Source organism: Talpa occidentalis, unplaced genomic scaffold (assembly GCF_014898055.3).
Source record: "Talpa occidentalis isolate TD23 unplaced genomic scaffold, MPIMG_talOcc4v2.1 talOcc4.15, whole genome shotgun sequence".
Classification (NCBI taxonomy): domain Eukaryota; kingdom Metazoa; phylum Chordata; class Mammalia; order Eulipotyphla; family Talpidae; genus Talpa; species Talpa occidentalis.
This window is the reverse complement of record NW_023601543.1, coordinates 54,824,310-54,849,728: the sequence shown is the minus strand read 5'-3', so window position 1 is coordinate 54,849,728 and position 25,419 is coordinate 54,824,310. Positions and strand designations below refer to the sequence as shown.

General features: G+C 45.0%; 1 protein-coding gene across 3 annotated transcripts; it reads left to right on the top strand.

Annotated features, from left to right (window-relative positions):
• The first annotated feature begins 494 nt into the window (after positions 1-494).
• GPR173 (G protein-coupled receptor 173) lies at positions 495-22,542 on the top strand. 3 transcript variants are annotated; one of them, XM_037512373.2, is made up of 3 exons: positions 495-720; positions 1,153-1,306; positions 21,043-22,542. In XM_037512373.2, exon 3 carries the CDS (start codon positions 21,140-21,142, stop codon positions 22,259-22,261), a length of 1,122 nt encoding a protein of 373 aa, XP_037368270.1. In that variant the 5' UTR covers positions 495-720; positions 1,153-1,306; positions 21,043-21,139; the 3' UTR covers positions 22,262-22,542. The 3 variants fall into 3 exon arrangements, 2 of the variants coding, with proteins under 2 accessions (XP_037368270.1, XP_037368269.1); XM_037512372.2 differs by lacking the exon at positions 495-720 and adding an exon at positions 2,819-2,934 and having other exon boundaries at positions 917-1,306; XR_008552010.1 differs by lacking the exons at positions 495-720; positions 21,043-22,542 and adding an exon at positions 20,843-21,036 and having other exon boundaries at positions 917-1,306.
• The last annotated feature ends 2,877 nt before the right edge of the window (positions 22,543-25,419 follow it).

The following is a 25,419-nucleotide window of genomic DNA, read 5'->3' as shown; positions in this document are numbered from 1 at the left end:
CCTTCACCCCTAGCCTCCCCTACACTTGTAGCCTGTGTGAGTTGCTCTTCGAGCAGCCTCTTTCCACCTCCAGGCGTCTCTCTCAAGCATCTCAAAAATGCCGGAGTCAGACTTCCCCAGGCAGCTATTGTCCGGGCATCACTGCCGCCACGCCAGCATCCCCACCCAGTCAGCCAGCCAGCCAGGCGCGGCTCCCTGGCCTCGCCAGCTCCCCACTCCCCGCCCCGCCCCAGGAAGGACCAGGCTGGCGGCTGGGAGTCTCCCTGCCTGCACAGCCTTCTTCCTTCCCTCCCTTTCCCTCCTTCCCTCCTCCACCCGCCCCTGAGGCAGGGACCGTGCAAATCGAGTAGAGGGGGGACAGACAGACCGAATGGGGTCCAGCTAAGTGTCCCGGGATCCCCGAGGATGCCCTATCCAGGACGGGTGTCCCCGGCATCTTGAGACCTGAGTTTATGTAAACTGCGGTGGTTCCTAGGCCAGGAGGGTCCCTCTGGCAGGCCCATGGTGCCCTCATTTCTCATCAGGACCTCCCCCCCTCGGATGCTCTGAGCCACCCTCCTCAACCCGGATCTAAAACCCGGACACAGCTATCAGGCCAGCCTCTCTCTCCACCCCACCCCCTCTTTCTGGCGTCCATCCCCTCCCCAACACCACCTCTGCTGCTGCCTCTGGCTGTGGACCTAAACCTCTTCCCCATCCTCGCCAGGCCTGGGGAGCGGAGTAAGCCTGGATGAGAGCCCCCCCCCCAACCTGGGGCTCTCCCAGGCCATGGCCCGAGTGTTCCCAGGGAGGAGCCCCTGGACCCTGAGCATCTGCTAGAGGCTTGGCAGAGGCCCCGCGGGGACTGTGTCTTCTGAGGACAAAAGGCGGCGGCCAACAGGCGGGGGGGGGGGGGGGGGGGGGGGGGGGGGGACCGGCTGCCAGGCGGGCAGACGGGTAGCAGGGACCAGCTTTGGCCCCCCCTCCCAGCTTGGCGGTGGCATAAAGATGGGGATGGGAGTGTGTAGTGAGGGAAGCACCTGCCGGTACCCCCACCTACCACCTAGCTGGGTACCCCAAGGCTGTGTGCTGCCCACCTGGTATTCCCCAACACCCCCAGCCCTGCCCAGTGCACCCCTCCGGTGCCTGATTCCCCTGGTGTCTGCGATTTAGACCAGCCCAGTTGTATCCACGGCAACAGAAGCAGGAGTGTACTGGCCTAGGATCACTGAGGGTCCCACAATGTGGCTTGAGCTGTGATTATCCTGGATGAAACAGCTTGAGCCCCCTCCCTGGATTCCAAGACAGCCCTGCTGAGAAAGCTCAGGTAAGTAATCAGCATCCCTCCACCAGGGATGGGGGGCTGGGACTTGTCTTGTCTCCCCACACATATTTCAGCTTCTCCATCACTGCCATGCTCTCTCTCTCTGACTATATTAGTCTCTCTCTCTCTCTCTCTCTCTCCTCTCCATCACAAGGGCTACTTGGGTACCCAAGCCTGGACAGTCCACTAGCCATCCCCATCTTCCCCAATTCAATTTGTCCCATGAAAAAGGGAACCACCACCTGTTTCCTGCATAGGGTCTGTTTTTATCATTGTGGTTGCATTTGTGTGCGAAGCTATGTTGATCTTTCCTTGTGTGCTGGCTGTGGAAGGCATGCCTGGGAGCCAGGCAGTGCTCCCCTCCCAAAGCCTGCTCCCTGGGCAGGCTTAGCCTCCTGCAGCTGCCTCCTCTCTCTCCCTCTTCCTCCTCCTCTACTCTCTTCCAGGTTCTTTGGCCTGTGTGTGTCTGTCTGTGTGTGTGAGCAGGCAGGTGGGTAGACATGACAAAGAAGCTGCTCCCTGCCAGACCACCCCCCCCAACTCCTTCTTCTTTCCTCCTTCTGTCCCTCCTGCCCTCTCTCCTTCCCTCCCTCTTTTCCTTCTTACTTTCTTCTGTCTCTCCCCACATGTAGCACAGTTTGCTCACTCATCACTGAAGATATTGCTGTGACTCCAAGCTAGGGGTAGGAAGCCACTATAGAGCTAAAAGGAAGGCAAGGTGGGGGTAGGGAGAACTTCCAGGCCCTGGCTGCCTGAAGGCTCTCTGGGGGCAAGGGCCATGCCACGCAACAATCTGCAGGGGCAGACACAACATGGTTGTCCCCACAGTGTGGGGCCCAATCTCCATCACAAGACTGTCTATGTCTGTTTCAGCTGCCTAGGTTGTGTTTGGGTTCTTATGGTCTTGTGCACAGCGGCCAGTGATCCTTATGTCTGGAGGGGCAGGAAAGCCTGCTACACAGAGAACATGGATTCTCTAGGGACACTTTCCCCAATTACTAGTTCTGCTACTTGAGTGAAAGTATGCCAGTTATTGAACCTCAGTTTTTCCTTCTGTCAAAGAGACTTCCATCATGGGTGTGTGCAGTGAACAAATGAGTTGGTGCATGTAAATAAAGGATATGCATAGAAGTGGTCCTGAAGCAATGTCAACAAAGTTCATGGTCAATATTGTTGCTGATTATTGATGATTAATATTGTTATTGATTATTTGGAGGGAAAGACTAGCCTCTTTTCTCCAGCATCTCCCCTGAAATATGGGGAGGGCAGCAGGTAGACAAGTGGGAAGGGGGAAGGGAGGGGGTTTAGAAGCAGTATGTGTTGTTACTCCTTATTGGTAGGGAGTGATAAATGGTGGCTGTGGGCAGAGTATCTCACCCCCACTGACTCCAGCCTCCTTTCCTTGAACTTGCCATGTATGTGCTCTCTCGCTCTCTCTCTCTCTCTCTCTCTCTCTCTCTCTCTCTCTCTCTCTCTCACACACACACACACACACACACACACACACAAACACAGAGAGGCTTGAGTCCCCATGAGCAAGCAGAGGCCTGGCTGGCAGCCTGCAGCATTCCTGGCCGTGATGATGTATGCGTCGCCTGTTGAGGGGACACTTGGCAAGAGTTTGGTCTGTGGTCAGTGGTTGGCAGGGCCTGGAGACAAGGCTGAAGGTTTTGAGATGGGTAGAGCTGGGGTGTGACCCATGCAGCAGCCAGATCTGTGGGGGATGAGACTTGGGGGATTCCTATCCTAGTGCCTAGGGTAGGGGAAGAGTGGGGCCTGCTGGCTGGCTTCCAAGTGTAGAGATAGGGTGGAACACTGAGAGAATGGTGAGTGGCTGGAGAAGGGGAGGAGCAGGAAAAGGAGAAAGACTGAGGTCTAGAAGACCCTCTCTGTGGGAGCAGGGAAGGGTGGGGTTTTGGGTCCAGAGTAGACTTTTCTGATTTGGTGCGAGACAGGACCCAGCCTATGGTCCTGAGGTAGGTGGGCCTGAGTGTGGGTATATACATGCAACTGGAAACATGTGGCTATGTATGAATTGTGTTTGTGTGTGTCTGTTCATGAGTACTGTTATTTTGTATGAATCTGATTGTGAGCAGACCACATGACAGTGAATGCAAGTGTGTGGGTGTCTAGGTAGGCTTGTGTGTGTACAGAGGAGTGGGTATGACTTTGCACGTCTGTCTGGGTGAGCAAATGGACATGTTTGATTCCGAGCCTGAGTGAGGGTGTGTTTCTTTGAGCCAAAGAGGCCTGTTGAATGTCTGGAATCATTTGTCTTTGGGTATACGTGTCTGAATGCACATGTATGAGAGTGAAGGTTTGAGAATGTGTGGGTATGCCTGTCCAATTAGTGAATGCTTAATTGTATCTGGTTGTATACATTTTTTGTGTGCCCATATGTGCACATGAGTGTAAGTACATCTAACTGTTGTGTTTGTAAAGGCATGTATGTGTGTGTCCGTGCATGCATGGGAGTGTATGTGTGAATATGCTTCTGTGGGGGTGTGTCTGACTTGTAGATGTATGAGTAGACCTGTGTGTGAAAGTCCATTTGGATTTTCCAACATTTTCAATTATGTATATGTCTGTGTGTGCATGTTTGGGTATATATTGTCTGTAGACAGACCTATAAGTCCACATCTGATTAGCCAAATATTAATATAAATGGTGACAGTAGTATAAAGAGAACTAAGTAGGTAGGGGAGTATATGAAATACATGTTTTAAGTATGAAAATGTATTTTTTGGGTATATCTGTGTGTGCATATTTTATTTGTATATAGGTGTGAATGTGGGTGGTGTGTGCCTGTATATATATGTATCAAAGGCTGTGTGCATAGGTGAATGGATGCACTTGTGTATGTGTCTGTCTTTGTAGCATACTTTTATGTGTGAGTGCATGTCTGATTGTGGGGTGCATGAGTAGTTACATTTTGTAATACTTGGTTGCGCAGGTCTCATGTGTTTTGTGTGGATTTCTGAATGTGTGAGTATGGCTAGGTCTGTAAATATATGTGTATATATATGCTAATTGTTAACATCTGGTTGTGTGTGCATTTTAGTGAACAGTATGTATATTTACCTGTGTGTTTACAGACATCTAAGGGTTTGTGTTAATATGCATGCATGTGTGTGCACCTGTTTGAATGTACAGGTGAATGAACCGTTTATACCATTCTAATTATTTGTATATATCCATTTGTATTTATATGCCATTGTTTGTTTTGGAATGTACGTTGTAGAACTGTGCAAGCGAACATATGTGTTTGCTGCTTTTGGACTATAAGTGTGTTTGAGGATCTCTTTGCATGTGTGTATCTGTGCTGAGTGTGATCAATTCTTGTACATATGTGCAAGAGTGTGAGAATATGTGATTATCTTTCATGTGTGCATGTGTGAACCTTGTGTCCAAGTCGGTCTGGGCATGTAGGTATAAATGAAGCTTCTTTTGTTTTCAGAACTTCTCATGCGGGTGTATGGATGAACATAAATTGTGTGCATATCTGATTGTGGTTGTGTGTTTTGTAAGTACATTTGTGTTTCTTTGTCTGCTTGTGTACACATAGAAGTCTGCGTACATCTGAATATGCTCATGTTTGTATATGCCCAGTTGTGTGTATAAGTCCGTGTGTGTGTTAGAATGTCTGTATATGAATACATCATCTCATTGATAAGCATGTACATAGCTGAGTATTGACATGTATGAGTGTGCCCATATGTGAGTATGTGTGAATATGCTGATGTGATCGTGTCTGTGTGTGTGTGTGTGTGTGTGTGTGTGTGTACATTTGGGAACTCATCTCAGCATTTGTTCATTGTGTCATTGGGTGTGATATAGAGTTGCCTATCCCTGGATGTCTCTGGGCTTTTGTGGGAGTCTCAGGATAATTTTTACCATCATTCATACTCAGGCTGTGGGAACCAATTATAGCTGATACTCTACTAGGGAATAGGCCTATGACCTCTGCAGAAAAAGGTTTCTTGAAATACAAAGACCTCCCTTCTCATTCCTCCACCATCAAAGACTCTGGAGAGAGTGGCATAATATGGTGTCCAGGGTTAGTAAATGGTTTTTATAGAGAGTGCTCAAAGTGCGCCATCCAGGCAGAAATCTAGATGTGAATGTGTATGTATAAATGAAAGTGTATGTGGGTAGAATGGCATATGTGTATGGAGGGGTAGTATATTTGGTGAGAGAGAGAATGGAAGAGAGGGAAGAAGAAAGGAAGGAGAGGCAGAGGGAGGTAGGGAGCATGAGGAGGAAGAGGATAAAAGGGATCTGAGTTATGTATGTAGGAGTCTGGGTGTTTCTGGGTAGGATGTGTATGTGAGACATTTGGGTGTATTTGGGAGGGGTGAGTGAGTGTGAATGTGGGTGTATGTTAAATAGTGTGTTTGTGAGGCACTGTGAAAGCATTGGCCTTTTGGGATGGAGGATGATAGGAGAGTTTGGGTATATCTGAGTGGAAATATGTGTGAGGATGTATATATTTGAGGGTATGTGAGTATGGTCTGTATGGATGTGTGAAAAGAGTGAGGGGGTATTTGGATAGTGTATGTGTTTGATAGTGTAGTTGTATTTGTATTGTTTGTTTATGTTTGAGAGTAACAATATAAAAGAGAGCAGGTATTTCTGGGCAGAGTGTTATGAGGGAGTATGGGTGTATTAGGGACATTCAAATGGGTATATTTGGGTGGTGTGTGGATGGGGGAGGGCACAGGTGTATCCGGGCAATGGAAATGTGTGATGCAATATATTTGATTGTCTGTGTTTAAGAAAGAGCCTCTGAACACATCTAGGTGAGGGATGGGGTGTATGAGAGTATGTATGTAATTGGGAGGTAACTTTGGATGGTATGAGGGCATATGTGGGTAAGATATGTGTGTGTGTTAGAGAATATGGGTGTGTCTGCATTGTGGGGGTGGGGGTGGTTATTCTGGATAATGACGATTAAGAGAGGGAGGAAACTGGATTGTGTATGTTTAGGAGAGAGTAGAGGTGCTTCTAAGCATGGTGGGGGTGTGATGACATAGATGTATCTGGTGGGAGGAGAGTGTAGGTGTATCTGGATAAAGTGTAAGAGTTTGATTTTGACCAGGTCAGGGAGTGAGTATGAGTGTATTGGGAATGTGAGTGGGTGTATCTGGATGGTGAGTGCATGTGAGATGTGGATGTATCTGGATGGTGTGTGAGATAGTAGGGGGATACATCTGAGCTGTGTGAGACAATATGTGGGTGTATTTTGGTGGCGTATATTTGAATGTGGGTGTATCTGGTGGTGAGTAGGTGACAGTGTGGATGTATTTTAGTGGTGGTGTATAGTAAGTTATATCTAGATGGTATGCTGTGAGAGCTTTGGCTGTGTATCTGGGTGTGTAATACTTGGGTATGTGTGTCTGTTTATAACTGGATGGAGTGTTTAAAGGAGAGCATTTGTAGGGACATATCTGAGTGTGTTTGGAGTGTGGGTTCATCTGGGTGTTGTGGAAGGGATGAGAGCATAGATTTATCTGGACAGTGGGATGTGTGGGAAGGAGTTTGTGTGATGGCTTGTGTTAGACATATGTGTGAATGAAGATATGTATCTCAATGGTAGTAGAGTTACCTAGCTGATATGTATAGGTTTGAATGCGTCTCAGTGGTCTTGGTGATCCATTCTGGATGGTGTCTTATGTATAGGAGGTGGATGTATCTGGGTGGGGCTCTGTGAGTGGGATGGTGTTTGTGGTAGAAACAAAAATTGAGATAGAGAATATGAGAAATTGTGGGTGTATATAGATAAAATCTGTGTATGAGTGGGTGTCTGTGTAGGTGGGTATCTGTGTATGTATGTATCGGGGTTAGGAATTTGTGAGTGTATTGTGTGAGGTGTGTGTAAGTACAGTGTCTTTGAATAGTATGTGGTCTTGATGTGTGAGAGAGACTGTAGGTGTGCTTGAGTTGGGTGTGAGGGTTCTGGCTTTGCGCAGGTATACTGGGTTGGGAGTTTGCATAAGTGTGGCTGTGTCTGTGACTGGATTTGAAGTGTGTATATGAGGATGTGTATCTTTAAATGGGATGTGTGTGAGAGAGGGCAGCTATATACCCATAAGTACAAAAGTGGGTGTATATGAATGGTATGTGTGAGAAAGAAAATGTGCCTATCTAGGTTGTGGTATGTGAATGTGAGTATATCTAAGAAGAATATGTGGATTCTCTCTGAATTATATAAAGGAGAGCGCTCGGGTGTATCTGGGTGGTATGTGAGAGAGCGTACAGGTGAATTTGTGTGGGATATGTAAGTGTGAGTGTATCTTGATGGGAAGATGCATGTGGGTATATGTGGGTAGCGTGTGTGAGAGTGGGTATATTTGGGTGGGGAATGTGTCTGAAAATGTGACTGTATCTGTATGTGAGTATGGATTTATCTGGAGAGTGTGTAGGTGGTGTATCTGGGTGTTTTGTGTGTCTGATAGAGTGGGTGTGTCTAAATGGGGTGTGTGATTGCTAGCATGTGTATGTGCATATATTTCCTAGAGTGTATATTCCTTGACTGGAGGGTCTGTAAATGTGAACACATTCGTGTTTGTGTTTGTGCCTACGTGTGTTTGTACCTGTGTGCATGTGCTAAAGTGGTGTGTGTCATATGTGTATATGAGGCGAATGTGTTTCTTCATGGGAGTAAGTTGCATCTACAGTGTCTCTGGAGCTAGGCTCGCAATTTGAATCCCAGTTATGCCACTTATTAGCTGTATGGCTTTGAGCAAACCACCTAACCTCAAGTGAGTCCCACTTTCTTATTTGTAAATAAAGGCAATGCTTCCAGTGTCAGGGTGAAGATTGGATGAGTTGGTGTTTAAAAAATGCTTAGAATGGTTCCTGGCACATAATGAGTGCTCTGGATCACATAAAGCCTTACCTAGTACTATAGTTATCACATGTACTGGTGTGTAAGTAACAGGATATGTCCTTGCAGATGTGAGTGGGACAGTTCCTGTGTGCGTATTTGCCATGTTATCTGTATCCATGCGCATGTGTGAGAGAATGAGCGAGCTTGTGTGTATGTGAGAGTGCATTTGTAGATAAGTGTCCCAGCGTGTATATAAGACCATAGGTATATGACAAAGAAACATTTCTAGGAGGTTTCAATGAAGGGAGTTTGCCCTGTGTGTATTTTTCTCAGTGCAGACACAGATGAACATGTGAGTGAATGCACCTGTGTCTATGGTAGAGTTATGTCCATGTTAGTGCAGGTGTTACCTGCATTGCTGGTAAGTCTGCATATCTGAGCATGCTTTTAACTGTGTGTGTGCACATGTTTTACCTGAACATGTAAACAGGTTTGTAGTACTCAACGTGTAAATATGTGGTTTACATGTTACTCTCTGTGGTGGGTGTTTGTAAATGTAAAAATGTTGCTATCCTGGTTTATATGTGATGGTGTGTGTGTGTTTGTGGGGATATAAAGTGTTTGTGCCTATATGACCATGCACTAGGATGTATACATCTATGTTATGTGAGGATATGTGTGTGTATGAATAAGTGTGTCTATCTTAAGGTTTGTGTCTCTGTGTTTATAAGAATTGGTGGCTGTGTAGGTGTGTATGCATGAAATTTGCATTGTTCTACATACCTGCCTGCCTCTGCATGTGTAGCAGTGAGCCTGAGTGATGTGCCTTTATGGGAGAGCATCCTATCCTGTGTGTGTGTATGTATGTGTGTCAGAGCAGATTTGTGAGGATGAATTTGCGTAAGATAGTGGATTTTAAACTCTCATAGGGAGGGCCTGGATCCATAGATTGTGAACAGAACTTGTTCTGTGTCTGTCTGTTCTTGTGTCTGTGTATGCATGGTTGTGTCTGAGAGTGTGTAGGTCCATATGATTTGGTTGTGTAGGTATATGTGCCTGCATGTGCTCATGTGACTGGTGAGTGCCTCTGTTTACACCTGTATTTCTATAGGAGGGTGGTTATCTGTGTGTGTGTTTGTGTGTGGTATATATCTTTGTGTGATTTGCTGGTAGGTTGGCACATATACACATGCTTGCTTCTGTGCAGATGAGGAAGGGTTGCTATGTGTGTGTTTGTGTGTGTGGATGAGCACCTGATTGCACTTATCAACTGAAATAAGTGTAAATGGGAGTGCAAATTTGAATCTTCACACAGCATGTGCCCATGTGCACCTATCTGTCTCTGTGTACTAATGTGTCTGTGCACTGTGACTACATGTGTATGTGTTAGAGCATTCATAACCCAGCACACAGAGAAAGTGAAATATTTGCATGGCACACTGAGTACACAAAAGAGGATTTAGGGGTCCTGGGGTTTTGGGAAAAATTTTCTTTATATTATAAAAATTATGGTAAGGAAAGCAAAGATGCAATTGGGGGGGAGTGTAACAACTTTATTAAAAGAAAAGTGCAATGAAATTTGTTGAAAGCTTAAAAAGAGGTATTTAAGACACCTCCCCTCAAGTGTAGGACAAAATGTAAAGTGGACTCCTCCTGGATGTTGTACTCAGGCAGGGTGCATCCATCTTCCAGCTGTTTCCCAGAAAAGATCAATGTCTGCAAGTCAGAGAGTATACCTCCTTTTCTTGGATCTTGTCCTTGACATTCTCAATGGTGTCACTGGGCTCTACCTCAAGGGTGATGGTCTCACAAGTAAAGGTCATCACAAAGATCTGTATTGTCAAAGGGTGGTGGCGGCAGCGCATACTGAAGGACAGTTCTGTTCAACTCAAAAATGTAAAATTCTATTGGAGTTGTTAAATGTTGAATTTGCATACATCTTTCAAGTGAAGTCTTTTCAGAATTTTTTACATAACACAAGCTCAGTTCTGGAAACATAACTTTTTTATTCACTCATGCAAATATGTAGTGATCAACCTTCATGTCCCCTTCTGAGCCTTTGGTCATGACTGCCTCGATTTATGTTCCTTTGATTCATTTCTGGTCACTTTCATCATGATTTCATAAATCAGTTGGTACTGAGCATAGATCTTCTAAGTCAAGTTATTTTGTTTCTTGGCAAAAACCCAAATAAAACAAATGAAATAAAGAACCATTGGTAATTTGGGCACAAATATGGACTCCCATTGTGGCCTGCCACTTCTTGATCTTGGAAGGCATGCTGTTGAAAGTAAAACCCATTCCACAGAGGTTTTTCAGACACAGTTTTCCCTAGTGTCCTCAGGATTAGCATGTATACACGAAACACAGCCTCACATTCTGCAGGTCAGCAAAGTTCCCCTCCAAACACAAGCTTTGGAGTCATCAGGCACCATTTTTGTTTCTCTGAAGCATCAGGTGCAGTTTTTAGTATTGAATGTGGCTGGTAACTTTCACGCCAAACCAACCTTTCTTTTTTCTTTTTTTTTTAGATCTTATGTATTTTATTTTTATTTTTTAATATTTTATTTTATATAATTCTTACATCATTTTTCATTTTTGCACAACATATGCATTTTCATTTTGGTTATATTCCCTATACAATTGCATCCCCCCTTATTTTGACCCTAGTCCTTCCTCTCCACACCCCTCCCTCCCTCCCCCGTAGTGTGTCCCTGGTTTATAGTTGCTTGTTGATTTTGATTTTTACTTTGTATTAATTAGTCTTTTTCCTGGTCCCTTATTTAGGTTTTCTAAATTCCTGCTATGAGTGAGACCATCCTGTATTTTTCTTTTTCTTTCTGACTAATTTTGCTGAGCATGATCCCTTCTAGCTCCATCCATGTTGCTGCAAACTGCATGTGTTTATCTTTTTTTGATTGCTGATTAATATTCTACTGTGTGTATGTACCACATCTTCTTGATCCAGTCATCTATTTTTGGGTATTTGGTAATCAGGGAAATGCAAATCAAAACTACAATGAGATACCATCTTACACCAGTGAGAATGGCACATATTAAAAAAAACCAGCAACAATAAATGTTGGCGAGATTATAGAGAAAAAGGAACTCTCCTGCACTGCTGGTGGGAGTGCAAACTGGTCCAACCAATAAGGAAAGCGGTGTGGAGATTCCTCAACCTACTAAAGATAGAGCTTCCATATGATCCAGCAATTCCACTCCTAGATATTTACCCAAAGGACACAGAAACATTAATTCCAAAGGGCACCTGCACTCCTATGTTTATAGCAGCACTATTTACAATAGCTAAGCTATGGAAACAACCCAAACCAACCTTTCTTACGAAATGGAGCTACTGCTTCTTAGTGCCTTCCTTTTTATCTCCCTTTTATAGCTTGCTTGATTTTTGCATGGCCAGGTAGAGACCTAGGTTTTATGCTCAAAATAGCTACATGATCTCTTCTCTCTGTTGGTAGTCACCATAAATAAGAAACTGCTTGTATAAGTAGGTGGTGGCAAATGGCCATAGAGCATTTTTTTTAACTGATTGAAGCTTCTTTCTCATCAATAATGGGAACTTGGGTAATTGGTAATCTTTGAATTTTGTGCTATAAATGTGGGCCTTTTCTTTAGATTTACTGCTTTTTTTTTTTTTTTCAATAAAATGTGATGCTGAAATTTATTGTAATAAATACTCATGAATTTTTAATCCAACAGAAAATTTTCATCTTCAATATTTCAAAATAATGAGTATTTTTCCCTAAGTAGCCACAGACATTGCTCTACTTTACTCATCTTAATAAAGAGGTTAAAGTCGCAGTGCTATCAAGCTATTGCCAGCCATTGCTCATGAGTTCAATCCCCAGCCAGGGGGCTAACCCACATGGCTCAACAGACCTCTCCTGTCTCGTTCCCCTCAACAATGTATTTCAGTAGATCTACCTGTTCTGTTCCCCACTCCGTCTCTGGTGAATCCTCTCATACACATACCCCCTGCATACCTCAGACCTACACCCCAGTTCTTGTATGCACAAATAAATAAAATAAATCTTTTAAAGAAAAAACCTTTAGTGTTCATCTTATAGCATCAACTAAACATCATCCAGGGAACCATATTTGACCTCACTTCTGCTCAGTTGAAGTTTGGCTTGAAATCTATAAACCTTGTCAATATACTTTCATATATTTTTGAACATCTTTAAAAGTTTCAATGTAATTTCATTCATGTGCTCAAAGAGCCATTTGTTGAAACCAGTAACCATCAAATCATTCACAAAGCCATGCTGACATTTTCCTTTTAGCTCATAATTCTTATATAAAATCCTTACTTAAGTTTAGAACAATAGAGAAGGGAGTACTGATGCCAGTGCTTCACAGAAAACTGACAGGCAGGTGGGAAGTACCTTGGATTTAACTAAATTCAGCTAACATCATTTACTGTGAAAATTAGAACTTTGGGCAAACCCTTATACTTGAGGGTACTTTGGTGAATGAATGTAGCATTTTCAGAACAAATTCGGATATAAACTTCCTGCCATCACAACAGCAGCTTCAGACCACAGATTTATGCAAATTTTCAAGGTATTTCAAAAATTCGTGTGACACTTTGAATATTACAACCTCACATTATTTTGGTTCTTCTTTCATTTTTCTTCAGGGTTTCTGACTAGTACTATGAACCAAGCACAGTTCATCAACATCCAGAGGTGCAGCAATACAAAATGAAAACCCTTTTGATTCAAACAATGTTATGGCTTAGTATGTGTCTCCTAACAGATAGCAATAATTGAAATTGGCCCATTTCCTACTTCTTTTTCCTCATTGGTTCCAAATATAGTATGGACAATTTCCCTGCAGACTGTTGACCTATGACAGGCAGGACATCTTAGTTTACCTGTAAATTGCAACCCTGTCATTAGCTGGTTGAGCTCCATCTAAGAATGTTCTCACCCATCTCATAGAAGAATCCAGTTTCTTCATTTGCACATCCAGGTGGTTAAAAAAATCCAAATCTTTTCCTGTGTGATAGTGTTTTGTGGCCAACATGGTTTTCTATGAAGTTTCCTTTGATAACTTTACCTTGCAAGCCAGATATTTAAGCTGAGAAAGAGAGGGCTAATTCGAGGGAATCCTCATTAAATTGCTAAAATTGGGGGACATCTTGCATTGAGGGGGAGAGGAGGCTTAGAGGGAAGACTACTGTGTTTATCGTGTGAGTCTCCTGATTTTCCAGAAAGCTTTAAATCAAAAAGTCCACTCGATGGGGAAAAAAATCTTAAAAATTTAATCTACTTGATTATAAAATATTGAAGGTGTCAGCAGACCTTTGTGACTTCTGAAAACTGCAATTATTTTGAAATTTTCCAAAAGAACAATTTTTGGTCTTTGTATTCTTAAGAAAGCAGCATCATAAAACAAAGCTATACAGCCCTAGCTTTCCCTTTACTGAATCAGTTCATTTCAACTATAGTCAGGCTTTAATCATTTATTGACAAATATTTTACCTTAAAACAAGAGATAATAATTTATTGTGAAATTCCACCAGTTCTGGCTAATTTTTATTATTAAAAATCAGTAGCAAGTAAGTCAACAAATAAGCAAAGAAATAATGAAAATGATATTGTTGTAATGTTTTTTAAAAAGTCCTTCCCTTCCCTTATGGTAACCACTAATTGATCCGATAGTCCAAAAGTTTATTTTTGTTATATTTAGTGTTTTGCTTTGTTTGGTTTCACTATATGCCACATATGAGTGAAATCATGTGATGTTTGTCTTTCTCCATGGTTATTATCCAAAAGACAAGAAAAAACAAGTGTTGGAGAGGATATGCAGAGAAGAGAACCCTTGTACATTATTGCTGAGAATGTAAATTGGTGCAGTCACTATGGAAAATAGTGTGAAGAGTCCTCAAAAAAAATAAATAAATAAAACTACCCTGTGATCCAGCAATTCCACTATGGGTATATATCCAAAAAATACAAAGCCCCTCATTTTTTCTACTTTTTCATATTTAAAATCTTAAAAAGAAGCACCAATCAACAAAATTAACAAAATAATTATATTTTTCTTTTAGTATATTTTCTTCTAACTCTATGTAATATAAGTAACAACACTCAGGCAACCCACTAGTTTTGTAGAAAAATAAAGTGGAAAAATAAGAATGAGATCAAATCAGTAGAAAAATAAACATTGTGCACAATAGACTAAACCACAAATCCTCACTGATGAATGGGTAGCAGTCAGAGTAATAATCAGGCTATCTGAGGTGTTTCAAACAGGAAGTGCTTCAAACATTTACAATTTCCCTTTCCCCATGGTCCCTGGACAGCTCTGCTAATGTTTCCACCTGTGCATGCAGAAATCAGATAGTCTGAACATGTGAACAGGTTTGTCTATGGGTGTATACCTGTTGCAAGATATATATAACTATTACTGTATGAATTTGTGTGTGTATGCATGTCTGTATATGTCTGTATACATGGGTAGTTTTTTCTTTGTTTTTCATAGTATTGCTAAAGGGTATGTGTATGTTGCACTGCTAAACATCTTGAGTAAGTGTGTACACGAATGAGTATCTGTGTGTATATGCGCCAAGCTATATGTATCTGTGTTAGTGAGTGTACCTAATCTATGTGAGATGATTTGGTCAGTTGGTTCCTATGTGTTAGAGTATGTACATGTGTGTATATGTGAGCTTTTTTTTTTTACTTTTTGCTTATTTTTTCTCCATGCAAATACATCTTTGGCTATCTGAGGAAGATACATATGCTTGTATGTACCTTTGTGGCAGGATTCAAGTGCGTATGAGCATGTTGGCATATGTGACTTTGAATCTGAGTGTTAATGTGTGTAACAATGTTTGTATATGTGATGATAGGTGTGCCTGTGTACATACCTGTGTTGGGAGAGTTTGAATATGTGAGAGGACTTGAATAAGTATATTGGGTCAAAGGGTATATATGAGTCTCTGTGTGAGTAGGCTTGTGTATGTGGCTCTATCTGACAGGATTTGAGAGTTCATTTTTGTTGCATGTGTTAGAGAAGTTATAATTGTGGGTTGATGGGCCAGGCACATGTATTTGTGTGAGTGGGTGTGAGAGAGTCTCTATATATGAACACTTAGGGCCCTCTTATGTAACAGATAGTTTTACTACCTGGACATGAGATTCTTAGATAATATAATCTCTACACATATGACTGCAAAAGAAAATGCATATAGTATTTTATATAATAGCTAATTGTATTAACTGTAATACAGATAAATTAGAAATAAAAGGAAAGTGACTTATAACAAAAATAATTTATTTGTATCTCATTATGTAAATGCTTGGTTGTGGCAGTCCCCAGGAGAATCAATGAAATAATTAGAGGTTTATAACATAATGTATAAATGTGGATTTAGTAGAAAGAGAAAAATCAGGGCCTCCCAGGTGGCGCCAGGGGTTAAGATGCAACCTATGGGGCTATCCACAGCCACTGCAGCATGAGTTCAATCCCCAGCCAGGGAGATGCCCACGTGGTACAGCAGACCTCTCCTGGCTAGCCCGCTGCTCCCCTTGGCAGTGTATTTTGGTTGGTCTGCCTGTTCTGTTCCACACTCTGTCTCTGGTGAATCCTCTCACACACACCCCCACCCCATAACTCTGGCCTAAACACCGGTTCTTGTATGCATAGATAAATAAATCTTTTAAAAAAAGAAAGAAAGAGAGACAGAGACAGAGAGAGAGAGAGGGAGGGAGGGAGGGAAGGAGGAAGGGAGGAAGAAGGGAAGGAAGGAAGGGAAAAATCAGGCTGCCACTTGCAAAAAGTGCAGGAAAATGGCAGACAAAGGCCCAGGGGCGAGATTTTCCAAAATAGTAAGTAACTCAAGGAAAATGTACCACAAAACAAAATGTGATCTCCTCCGGACTCACACAACAAACATTCCAGGATAATTTAGGGTGTATTAAATTTGAGGGGGAGATTTGTTTATCTGTGAAATAGAGTCTAAGTTAGAGTTAGAGTCTAAGTTCAGTTCATTACAAGTCCAAAGCCCTAGGGGATATGGGGCATATGATGGATATTGGAAACTGCCCTGCATATCACTGAGTGGCCAGCATCCTCACCCTGGACCCCAAAATGTTAAGGCATCCCACATCCTGGCATGGTGGCAACCCAAAATGCACCTACAAATTTCCAATATGTCCCCTAGGGGGCAGTAAACACCAGAACAAACACTGGTGTTTAGGCAGGGTACTGGTTGTACTGTGTGTGTGTGTGTGTGTGTGTGTGTGTGTACACCTGTGTGTTTATTTGCTCATGTACACCAAAGCCCCTATGTGTGTTGCTGTCCGAGGGTTTTCATAGCAGTAGGCTGTGTTGTCGGTGTGTGTGAATGCGTGTGTAGACGTCTGTGTGTCTATCTAAGGGTGTCTGGGCATGAGCAGGGGTGTACGGGCATGAACGGGGGTGTACATGTTATATGCCTTGGATGGGCCCAGGCTGTGGCTGCCGGTATATGCTGAGACCACCCCTCTCCTCAAATATTTATAGAATTACCCCATCTTTCCAGGCAACACCAGGATTTTGTGTGTTTGCTGCTTTTGTTTTTTTGTTTCGTTTTGTTCTTGTGTCTGTTTTTTCTTTTCACTGAGACTCCAGGGTACACATTACCCACCTTCTTGGCAGGTCTTAGTGTATCTCTTCATGTCTCCCTCTCTCTAGCTACATCTTTATATCTGTCTCTTTCTCTCTGTGCATCTCTATCTCTGCCTCTGTTTCTCTCCATCCCTTTCATATCTGTTGTTCCCCACCCTGTCTATCTCAATTTCTCTATATTCTTTTCCTGGCCTTGTCTCTCGTCTATCTCTTTCTCCCTCCCTCTCTCTGTTTTTCTCTATTTTCCCTCTCTTTCTCTCATGCTTTCTCCGTGTTTCTCTCTCTCTCTGTGTCCCTTTTCCTCACCCTCTTCCCTTCCTGTTGTGTTTGTAAGAATCCCCTTATCTGTTTCTGTCTCTCTACCCTTCTCTCCTTCCCTCCTATGTCTCCATCCTCCTCTTGCTCATAAACCTCTCTCATTTCTCTGTCACTTTCTATGTGTCTCTCTGACTCTCTCTTACATTCAATCTCTATTATTTTACCCCTACTTCCCCCAAGACTAAGGAGTGTGTGTGTGTGTGTGTGTACACATTTATACACACAAAGTTGTTAGCTAGTCCACAGTTCTGTGGTCACATCTTCAGGTACTGAAAGGGGGCCTATCAATCCCATTTCTCCAGAACCTCTGCCCTAGCCACTTTTAAGGGGCTATTGGCACCAGCTCTGAGACTCTGGGGGTGCCACCCAAACAGCTTGGCTCCACGTGGCTGTGCAGGCCAGGTTAGATTGAGCTGGGCGACAGTGCAGAGGAGGACAGAAAGACATCCCCTCAAGTACCTCCTCTTGCAACCTCAAGTGTATCCCAACCCTAAAGATAGCTCTCAGCTTCTCCAACTTTTGCTAAGTTGCCTTGTTGCCTTCTCTCTGAGATCTGCCTTGTTACCTTATCACACCTCACTACCTCTGCACCCCACCCCACACACACACCAGGAGCTCTCCTGTTCTTACCTCCACCCAAGCTTTGCCTGTGCCCTCTCTTTCATGTCCCCCCCTCCCCTTGCTCTTTCAGCAAATCCTGCCTGGATGCCTCCAGGTGACCCTCTCTGACCAGCTCAACTCATTCAGTTCCTCAATCAGTTGACTTAAATGCTTTATCCTGAGGGCCCACCACATGCTATACACTGCTCTTCTAGAGGACAGTGTGAGTCTATAGCCTCTGCCCTTTGTGGAGCGTCCATTCTGATATGGAGAGGCAGACAAAAAACCACATTCAAAGTAAATTATATAGTGCTTTGGAAGAATTTTAGGGAAAAAATGAAGCTCGGTCAGGGGCACAAGATGCCTTTATTTCTCACCTGGATTACTGCAGGAGCCTTTTTTTTTTTTTCCTTTAGATGAAGATTTTTTTTTTTAAAGATTTTTATTTATTTATTTATACAAGCACTGGGTACAGTCAGAAGCACGGGAGGGTGAGAGAATTCACCAGAGCCAGAGCGGGGAGCAGAGCAGGCAGAAGGACCCAAGTACACTGCTGAGGGGAGCAGCGGGTGGCAGGAGAGGTCTGCGTGCCATGTGGGACCCTCCTCCAGTGGCCGGGGAGCAGCCGGGGATCGAACCAGCGCTGCAGAGGCTGCGGGCAGCTTCGCAACCCGGCGCTCAACCTCTGCGCCACCGGGGAGGCCCTAGATGAAGATTTTTTTTCATTTCTTTATTTTATATATTTTTACATCATTTTTCATTTTTGCGCAATGTATGCATTTTCATCTTGGTTATAGTCCCCATACAATTCCCACCACCCCCTTGTTTTGATCCTACTCTCTCCTCCCCCCCGTAGTGTGTCTCTGGTTTATAGTTGCTTGTTGATTTTGATTTTTACTTTATTATAATTAGTCTTTTTTCTGGTCCCTTATTTAAGCTTCCTAAATTCCTGCTATGAGTGAGACCGTCTGGTATTTTTCTTTTTCTTTCTGACTTATTTCCAGCAATTCCACTCCTAGGTATTTACCCAAGGACACAGAAACATTAATTCAAAAGGGCACCTACACCCGTGTTTATAGCAGAACTATTTACAATAGCTAAGCTATGGAAACAACCCAAATGCCCCAAAATAGATGACTGCATCAAGAAGATGTGTTACATATACACCATGGAATATTACTCAGCAATCAGTAAAGATAAACTCATGCAATTTGCAGCAACATGGATGGAGCTGGAAGAGATCATGCAGGAGCTTCTTAAATAGTCTTTCTCCTTCCACCTTTACCCATGTGGTATGTGCTCTTCACAATCCCAAGCAGGAGCCCATCCAATTCTAAGTCATATCATATCTCACCTCAGCTCAAAACCCTGCCATGATGCCCATCTTACTCAGAGTAAAAGTCAAGTCCTCACTGTGGCCTACATATCTGCTTCACCTCCTTTGTGGCCTCTCCTCCCACTACTTATCCCCTCACCCACTCTTGCTTCCTTTTTCTCAAACACACCATGCGTAGTTCCACCTCAGGGCCTTTGCTCTGGCTGTCCCCTCTCCCTGGACTTTTCTTACCCCAGATATCCATGTGAATCACTCTCTTACCTCCTTCAGGTCTTTGCTCAGATAGCACCACTTCTGTGAAACCTTCCCTGTCATCAAAAATTGCACTTCCCCAAACCCTAGCACTTCCTGCTCCCTTCCTTCCTTGATTTTTTTTTTTAAATTTATTTATTTATGCACACAAGAACTGGGGTCTAGGCCAGAGGTGCAGGGGAGGGGTGGTGGTGGAGGTGAGAGGATTCACCAGAGACAGAGTAGGGAGCAGAACAGGCAGATCTACTGAAATACACTGCTGAGGGGAGCAGTGGGTGAGTCAGGAGAGGTCTGCTGCGCCATGTGGGTTAGCTCCCTGGCTGGGGATCAAACTCATGCTGCAGTGGCTGGTGATAGCTTGATAGAGCTGAAACTTAACCCCTGTGCCACCCTGCGCCCAAGGAAGGCCCCCTTCATTGATTTTTAAAGGAACTTAGCATCATCTGCTCTACCTCCACATGTGAATTAATGACTGGGATGTGTTCTGAGAATTGTGTTTTTAGGATATTTTGTCATGTGAACACCATAGAGTGGAATCCTGCAAATGTACATGGTGGAGCCTGCTACACACCTACGCCATGTGGTATAACCCATTGGGACCACTGCCTGTATGTGGTCTGTTGTGGACTGAAATGTTGTTAAGTGGCATGTGACTTCACCTATGTACCTTCTTCACTATCTAGAGTGTCAGCTCCACAGGGGCACACAGTAGATGCTCAATAAATCATGTTTCAAAGAATGAATACAAGTATACCTACATCTTGATACTCACACATACTCCCCACCTCACTTAAAATAAAACCCAAAGTCCCCATCATGGCCCATGGCCTAACAATTGGCCCTAGTTATCTCTATGACCTCAACTTCTACCACTGTCTCCCTCACTTGTCCCACTCCAGCCACACTGGTCTTCACACTGTTCCTCAAGCATGCTAAGCACATTCCTGATCATGAGTAAAGAAACCTGTTAATTAATGGCTACCAGCAGTAACAAAAATGTGAGGTAGAATAGGAACTGATGGGTACAATTAAACATAGGATCAGTTCTATTGTGAGACATCAGGTTTAGTGGTGTGTGCACATGCATGTATGTGTACCAGGTTGTGATGTCAAATGTGTTTCTTACTGTGGGTGGCAGTCAAAAAAGTTTGAAGAACACATCCTCAGTGCTTTGCAAAGGGGAAGAAAAAACACAACAGTATTCCCAGCCCATACATCCACCTATGGAGGAAATAGGTAACTAAGTACTTCCAGAGAGATGAAGCACCCTCATCCAGCAAGGAGGGGGTAGGAGCGGCAGTGGGCCACACAGGGTGTGACACCAGGCCAGCCGGGAGTGACTGCAGAGGCCTCATGAACACACTAACACTGTCTTTTCTGTTTCTTCTTCACCTTTCCTTTCCACCTGCTTCTCACTGTTTACATTTCTTGTGTTTCTCTTGCTTCTCTTTCTTTCCTCCCTCCTTCTGCCCATCTTTCTCTCTCTCTCTCCCTCCCCCACTTCTTCCTTTCTACCCCTTTCTTCTCTTTCTCCCCCATCCCTTCTCCTTTTCTCCCCCTCTTCTAGTCTCTTCGGTTCTGTCTCTCTTATCTTTTCTCATTCTCATCCCCTCCACTTCCGACCCAATCTCTATTCATTTACTTCTTTGTCGCCATTTTCTACTTTCCCACTCTCTTTGCGTCTCTATGTGTTACTCTCTTTCTCCCGCCCTCCTCTCTCTCTCTCTCCCCCTCGCTACCTCCCCCCTCCATTCTTCCTATTTGCAGGTGTAGCCCAGCAGGACCCCTGATGGAGTCCCACGGGGCCCATCAAGTACCGGACTGGCTGACCCGGTAGGGTTGGAAGCAGCCCCTGCCTCTCAGTATGGCCAACACCACTGAAGAGCCCGAGGAGGTGAGCGGTGCATTGTCCCCGCCGTCAGCATCTGCTTATGTGAAGCTGGTGCTGCTGGGACTGATCATGTGCGTGAGCCTGGCAGGCAACGCCATCTTGTCCCTGCTGGTGCTCAAGGAGCGTGCCCTGCACAAGGCTCCTTACTACTTTTTGCTGGACCTGTGCCTGGCCGACGGCATACGCTCTGCTGTCTGCTTCCCCTTTGTGCTGGCTTCTGTGCGCCACGGCTCCTCATGGACCTTCAGTGCGCTCAGCTGCAAGATTGTGGCCTTTATGGCCGTGCTCTTTTGCTTCCATGCGGCCTTCATGCTGTTCTGCATCAGCGTCACCCGCTACATGGCCATTGCCCACCACCGCTTCTATGCCAAGCGCATGACACTCTGGACATGTGCAGCTGTCATCTGCATGGCCTGGACCCTGTCTGTGGCCATGGCCTTTCCACCCGTCTTCGATGTGGGCACCTACAAGTTTATCCGTGAGGAGGACCAATGCATCTTTGAGCATCGCTACTTCAAGGCCAATGACACGCTGGGCTTCATGCTTATGTTGGCTGTGCTGATGGCGGCCACACATGCTGTCTATGGCAAGCTGCTCCTCTTTGAGTACCGTCACCGCAAGATGAAGCCAGTGCAGATGGTGCCAGCCATCAGTCAGAACTGGACATTCCATGGCCCTGGGGCTACCGGTCAGGCTGCTGCCAACTGGATCGCCGGCTTTGGCCGTGGGCCCATGCCACCAACCCTGCTGGGTATCCGGCAGAATGGGCACGCAGCCAGCCGCCGCCTGCTGGGCATGGACGAGGTCAAGGGTGAAAAGCAGCTGGGCCGCATGTTCTACGCGATCACACTGCTCTTCCTGCTCCTCTGGTCACCCTACATTGTGGCCTGCTACTGGCGAGTGTTTGTGAAAGCCTGTGCCGTGCCCCACCGTTATTTGGCCACCGCTGTTTGGATGAGCTTCGCCCAGGCTGCCGTCAACCCGATCGTCTGCTTCCTGCTCAACAAGGACCTCAAGAAGTGCCTGAGGACTCATGCCCCCTGCTGGGGCACAGGAGGTGCCCCAGCTCCCAGAGAACCCTACTGTGTCATGTGAAGCAGGCTTGTAGGCAGACAGGCAGGGAGAAGGTCGTGGCCACCATGATGGGGCCAACAGAAAGGGAGGGATGGGGCCCCATACAGGAGCCTTTCTTTCTGTGCTCCAGCCCCAGCCCCTCTTATCACCCAGAATCTAGGCATCTTTGCCAATACCTCCCCAGAGCTGGGGACTGGGTGGGAAGCTGGGAAAGAGGCATTTCTAGTTCTGTGGGGCCTGTCTCCACTGCCTCCTTCTCCATTTCTATAATCTCTCTCTCTCTCTCCCTCCCTCCCTCCCTCCCTCCCTCCCTCCCTCCCTTATCCCTCCCGTCTTCTCTTCCTTTCTCTCCCCTCTTAAATTCAGAAAAAGAAAACAAAACTGAAAATGCAGGTTTTTCTACTAACAGCGGAGACAGGCTTTGCTTTAATGTCTCTCCTTCTGACATTGACCAGAAGAGGGGAATTTGTCCTGTAAAATAGACTCCCAGAGCTGTTATTGTCCCCTATGCTCCCATGCACCCTCCCCTTAAGTCCTTTAGCAAGGTCTGGATGTTTAGGGAGAAATTGATCTGCTGACAAGAGGGACCAAAGAGGGTGCTGGGTTCCCAGGGAGCAGAGATGTTTAATTGCTATGCTGTGTGCAATGTTCTTTTAGGCTAACCCTGGCCTCAAACCCAGTCTCCTCTGCCTCCCCACCATGCCCAGATCTCCCAAGTTTTTCTTGAACATCAGTTTGAGAACCAGGAGGGGAGGGAGAACAGCCCCTGGAGGTGAAGAGCAGGCTGTGAGCTACATGCCTTGAGCTGAAGAGACCTGAGCTTGTCTGCATTCTCTCGAGCTGCCTCCTGGATCCCTAGCCCCCAACTCTTGTTCTTGAGGATGACAATCCACTCCAGTCCCATTAGGGTGGATGTGGGTCTCCGTACTGGCAGGAGCAGTCCCCCAGGAAGTATGGGGAGAAAAATGAACTCCCCAGAGTAAGTGGATCCCAGACCCTGGGGTCAGAATGGAATTCAATCCCAGAATTGTCTCCTGGGTTCATGCTACTCTTCTGAAGACAAAAATTCTTTTGGGGCCTTGGTACGCATTCCAAGGCACAGTGGACCTGAGTCCATTCCTATCTGACCTCTTTTTGTGTCCCGCAAGCCTCAGGGGCCTCCAGCCCCTCCATGGTAGCCCTTGGCCTTCTGGGCCCTCAACCCCAAACTTCCTCCCGACAACCCTTCTCTGATTCCTCCCTCCACCCTTATCTCCACCCAAAGTGGAACAGACTGAAGCCAGATTCCCTAGGTGGGAGATCCCAAGCCTCCCTGTAGGGGCAGAGTTCACTCTGGGCTCACATCAAGGCCAGTTCTTATGGACTGGTGAGCCAAGTTAGCATTCCTTTGTTGATCTTGCCTGGGTTCTCTGGCCTCCTGTCATTTCCTGGGAGAGGGGAAATCTGTATTTATCCACCCTCCCTTTCCCTTCCTTATAGAAGCCCTGTCCTAAGCTCTCTTCCTACTCCAAGATAGTCCCAGAACTGGGAAAGCCTTGACCCAAGAGGAATGGGGAGGGCACTCTAGGCAGGAGAGACATTAATGAGCCTGGCTGTGGAGTGACCCTGGAAAGGCAGGCCAGAGTGGCTGAGAGACTGGGGACTGGGGCTACCTGTTCTTTCAGTGATAGTGATGGGGTGCCTTTCCCAGGGGGTGGGGTGGGGGAACAACAGGGGTGGGGGGAGATAGGTACATTCTGGAGGGTTTTCCTCCAATTCTTTTTTCTAACTGCCTGGATTCACCATTGGATTTTGTAAATGGAAAACTGAAATGAACAATGCTATATTGGATGTTTTCTCTTTCTGACTGTGTGTGTGTATGTATGTGTGTGTCTGTCTGTGTGTCCTGTCTGCATGACCACATGGTCGAGTAAGACAGTGTGTGTCTGTGTGCCTTTGTGTGGGGACGCATTCTTGCCTGGTGCACACATGTGAGCAGATGCCTGTATGTGGCGCGCACACTTACACGTATCCACCTAGTTGAGAGGAGACAAACTGTAGCATATGCCTTTGGCAGGAAATAAGAGTGGTCAGCGAGATGGAACTTGAAATCCATACATATGTAGTTAGTAAGAAGTTAGACTCCCATTGTATAAGATCTTCCTTGGCCCAGGTTTTGAACATGGGGGACAGGATACTTGAAAACCCCCACTTCCCCCAAAGCCTAGAGCCCCCCCAGGTATCACTCCCAACTCCTGTATCTGTCTCCTCTCCAAAACCCAAAGAAGGTGTTGCTGAAACTGGACCACCATAGAGACTGGGAATTGGGAATCAAACTTGGGGAGAACTGATGGGGTTAAGAAATGCCCCCGTCAAAATAGTGGTTTCTGGAGGGACTGCTCAGTCTGGGATGGGTGTCTTCCTAAGGATGGAGGAATACAGCTGGGACTTTGGTAAGCTTTGTCTAAATTCAGAGGAAGAGATGTCACAGAGGGAAGAAACCCAAGCCTGGGAGTCTACCCAGTCAGCCTGCTCCTTGGGCACTCAATTAATTTACTATTTATGTACTTATTCGCTCAGGTGCACAGAATCAAGTGGACTGTACTCCTCAGTTTTTGGCACACTAGATCATCATTGGTCCATACAAGGTCCTTTTATTCTATATTTTGTTTTGTTTTGTCCCCTTCATCACCCATCCCTGATCCCATGCCCCCTCCCACTTAGGCACCCACTCTTGTGTATTTAACGTATGTCCTTCCAATCCACCGTTCATGTGTTTATTTACATATATGTGTATCTGTGAAAAAATATGGTATTGTTATGTGTTTTAATTTACATAAATAGTACTGTACTATAAATCTTGTTCTGTTTCTTTTTTCACTCAGCATTCTGTTTTTGAGCAATCTAGCCATGTTGCCTATGTAGATCTAATTCATTCTAGTGGTCCATCTTATACATATATCACATTTTTCTTATCCATTCCCCTGGTGATGGGTCTCTAGGTGGCCTCCAATTCTCTGCTACCACAAAGTTGCAATGAGCAGTTTCCTACCTGTCTCTTTAGGGATGCCTAATTTAGAGAAGAAACAGAAACTCAGATAGAGGCAGTGATTTGGTTAAGGTTACAAAACGAGTAAGACCAACGAAGTGAATCCCACACCCAAGTGCCTCCCTACCTCCCCCCACAAGCCCATCCCTCT

What these genes read in the sequence shown, in the direction of transcription:
- GPR173 (XM_037512373.2), top strand. Translation starts at nt 21,140, where the DNA reads ATGGCCAACACCACTGAAGAGCCCGAGGAGGTGAGCGGTGCATTGTCC.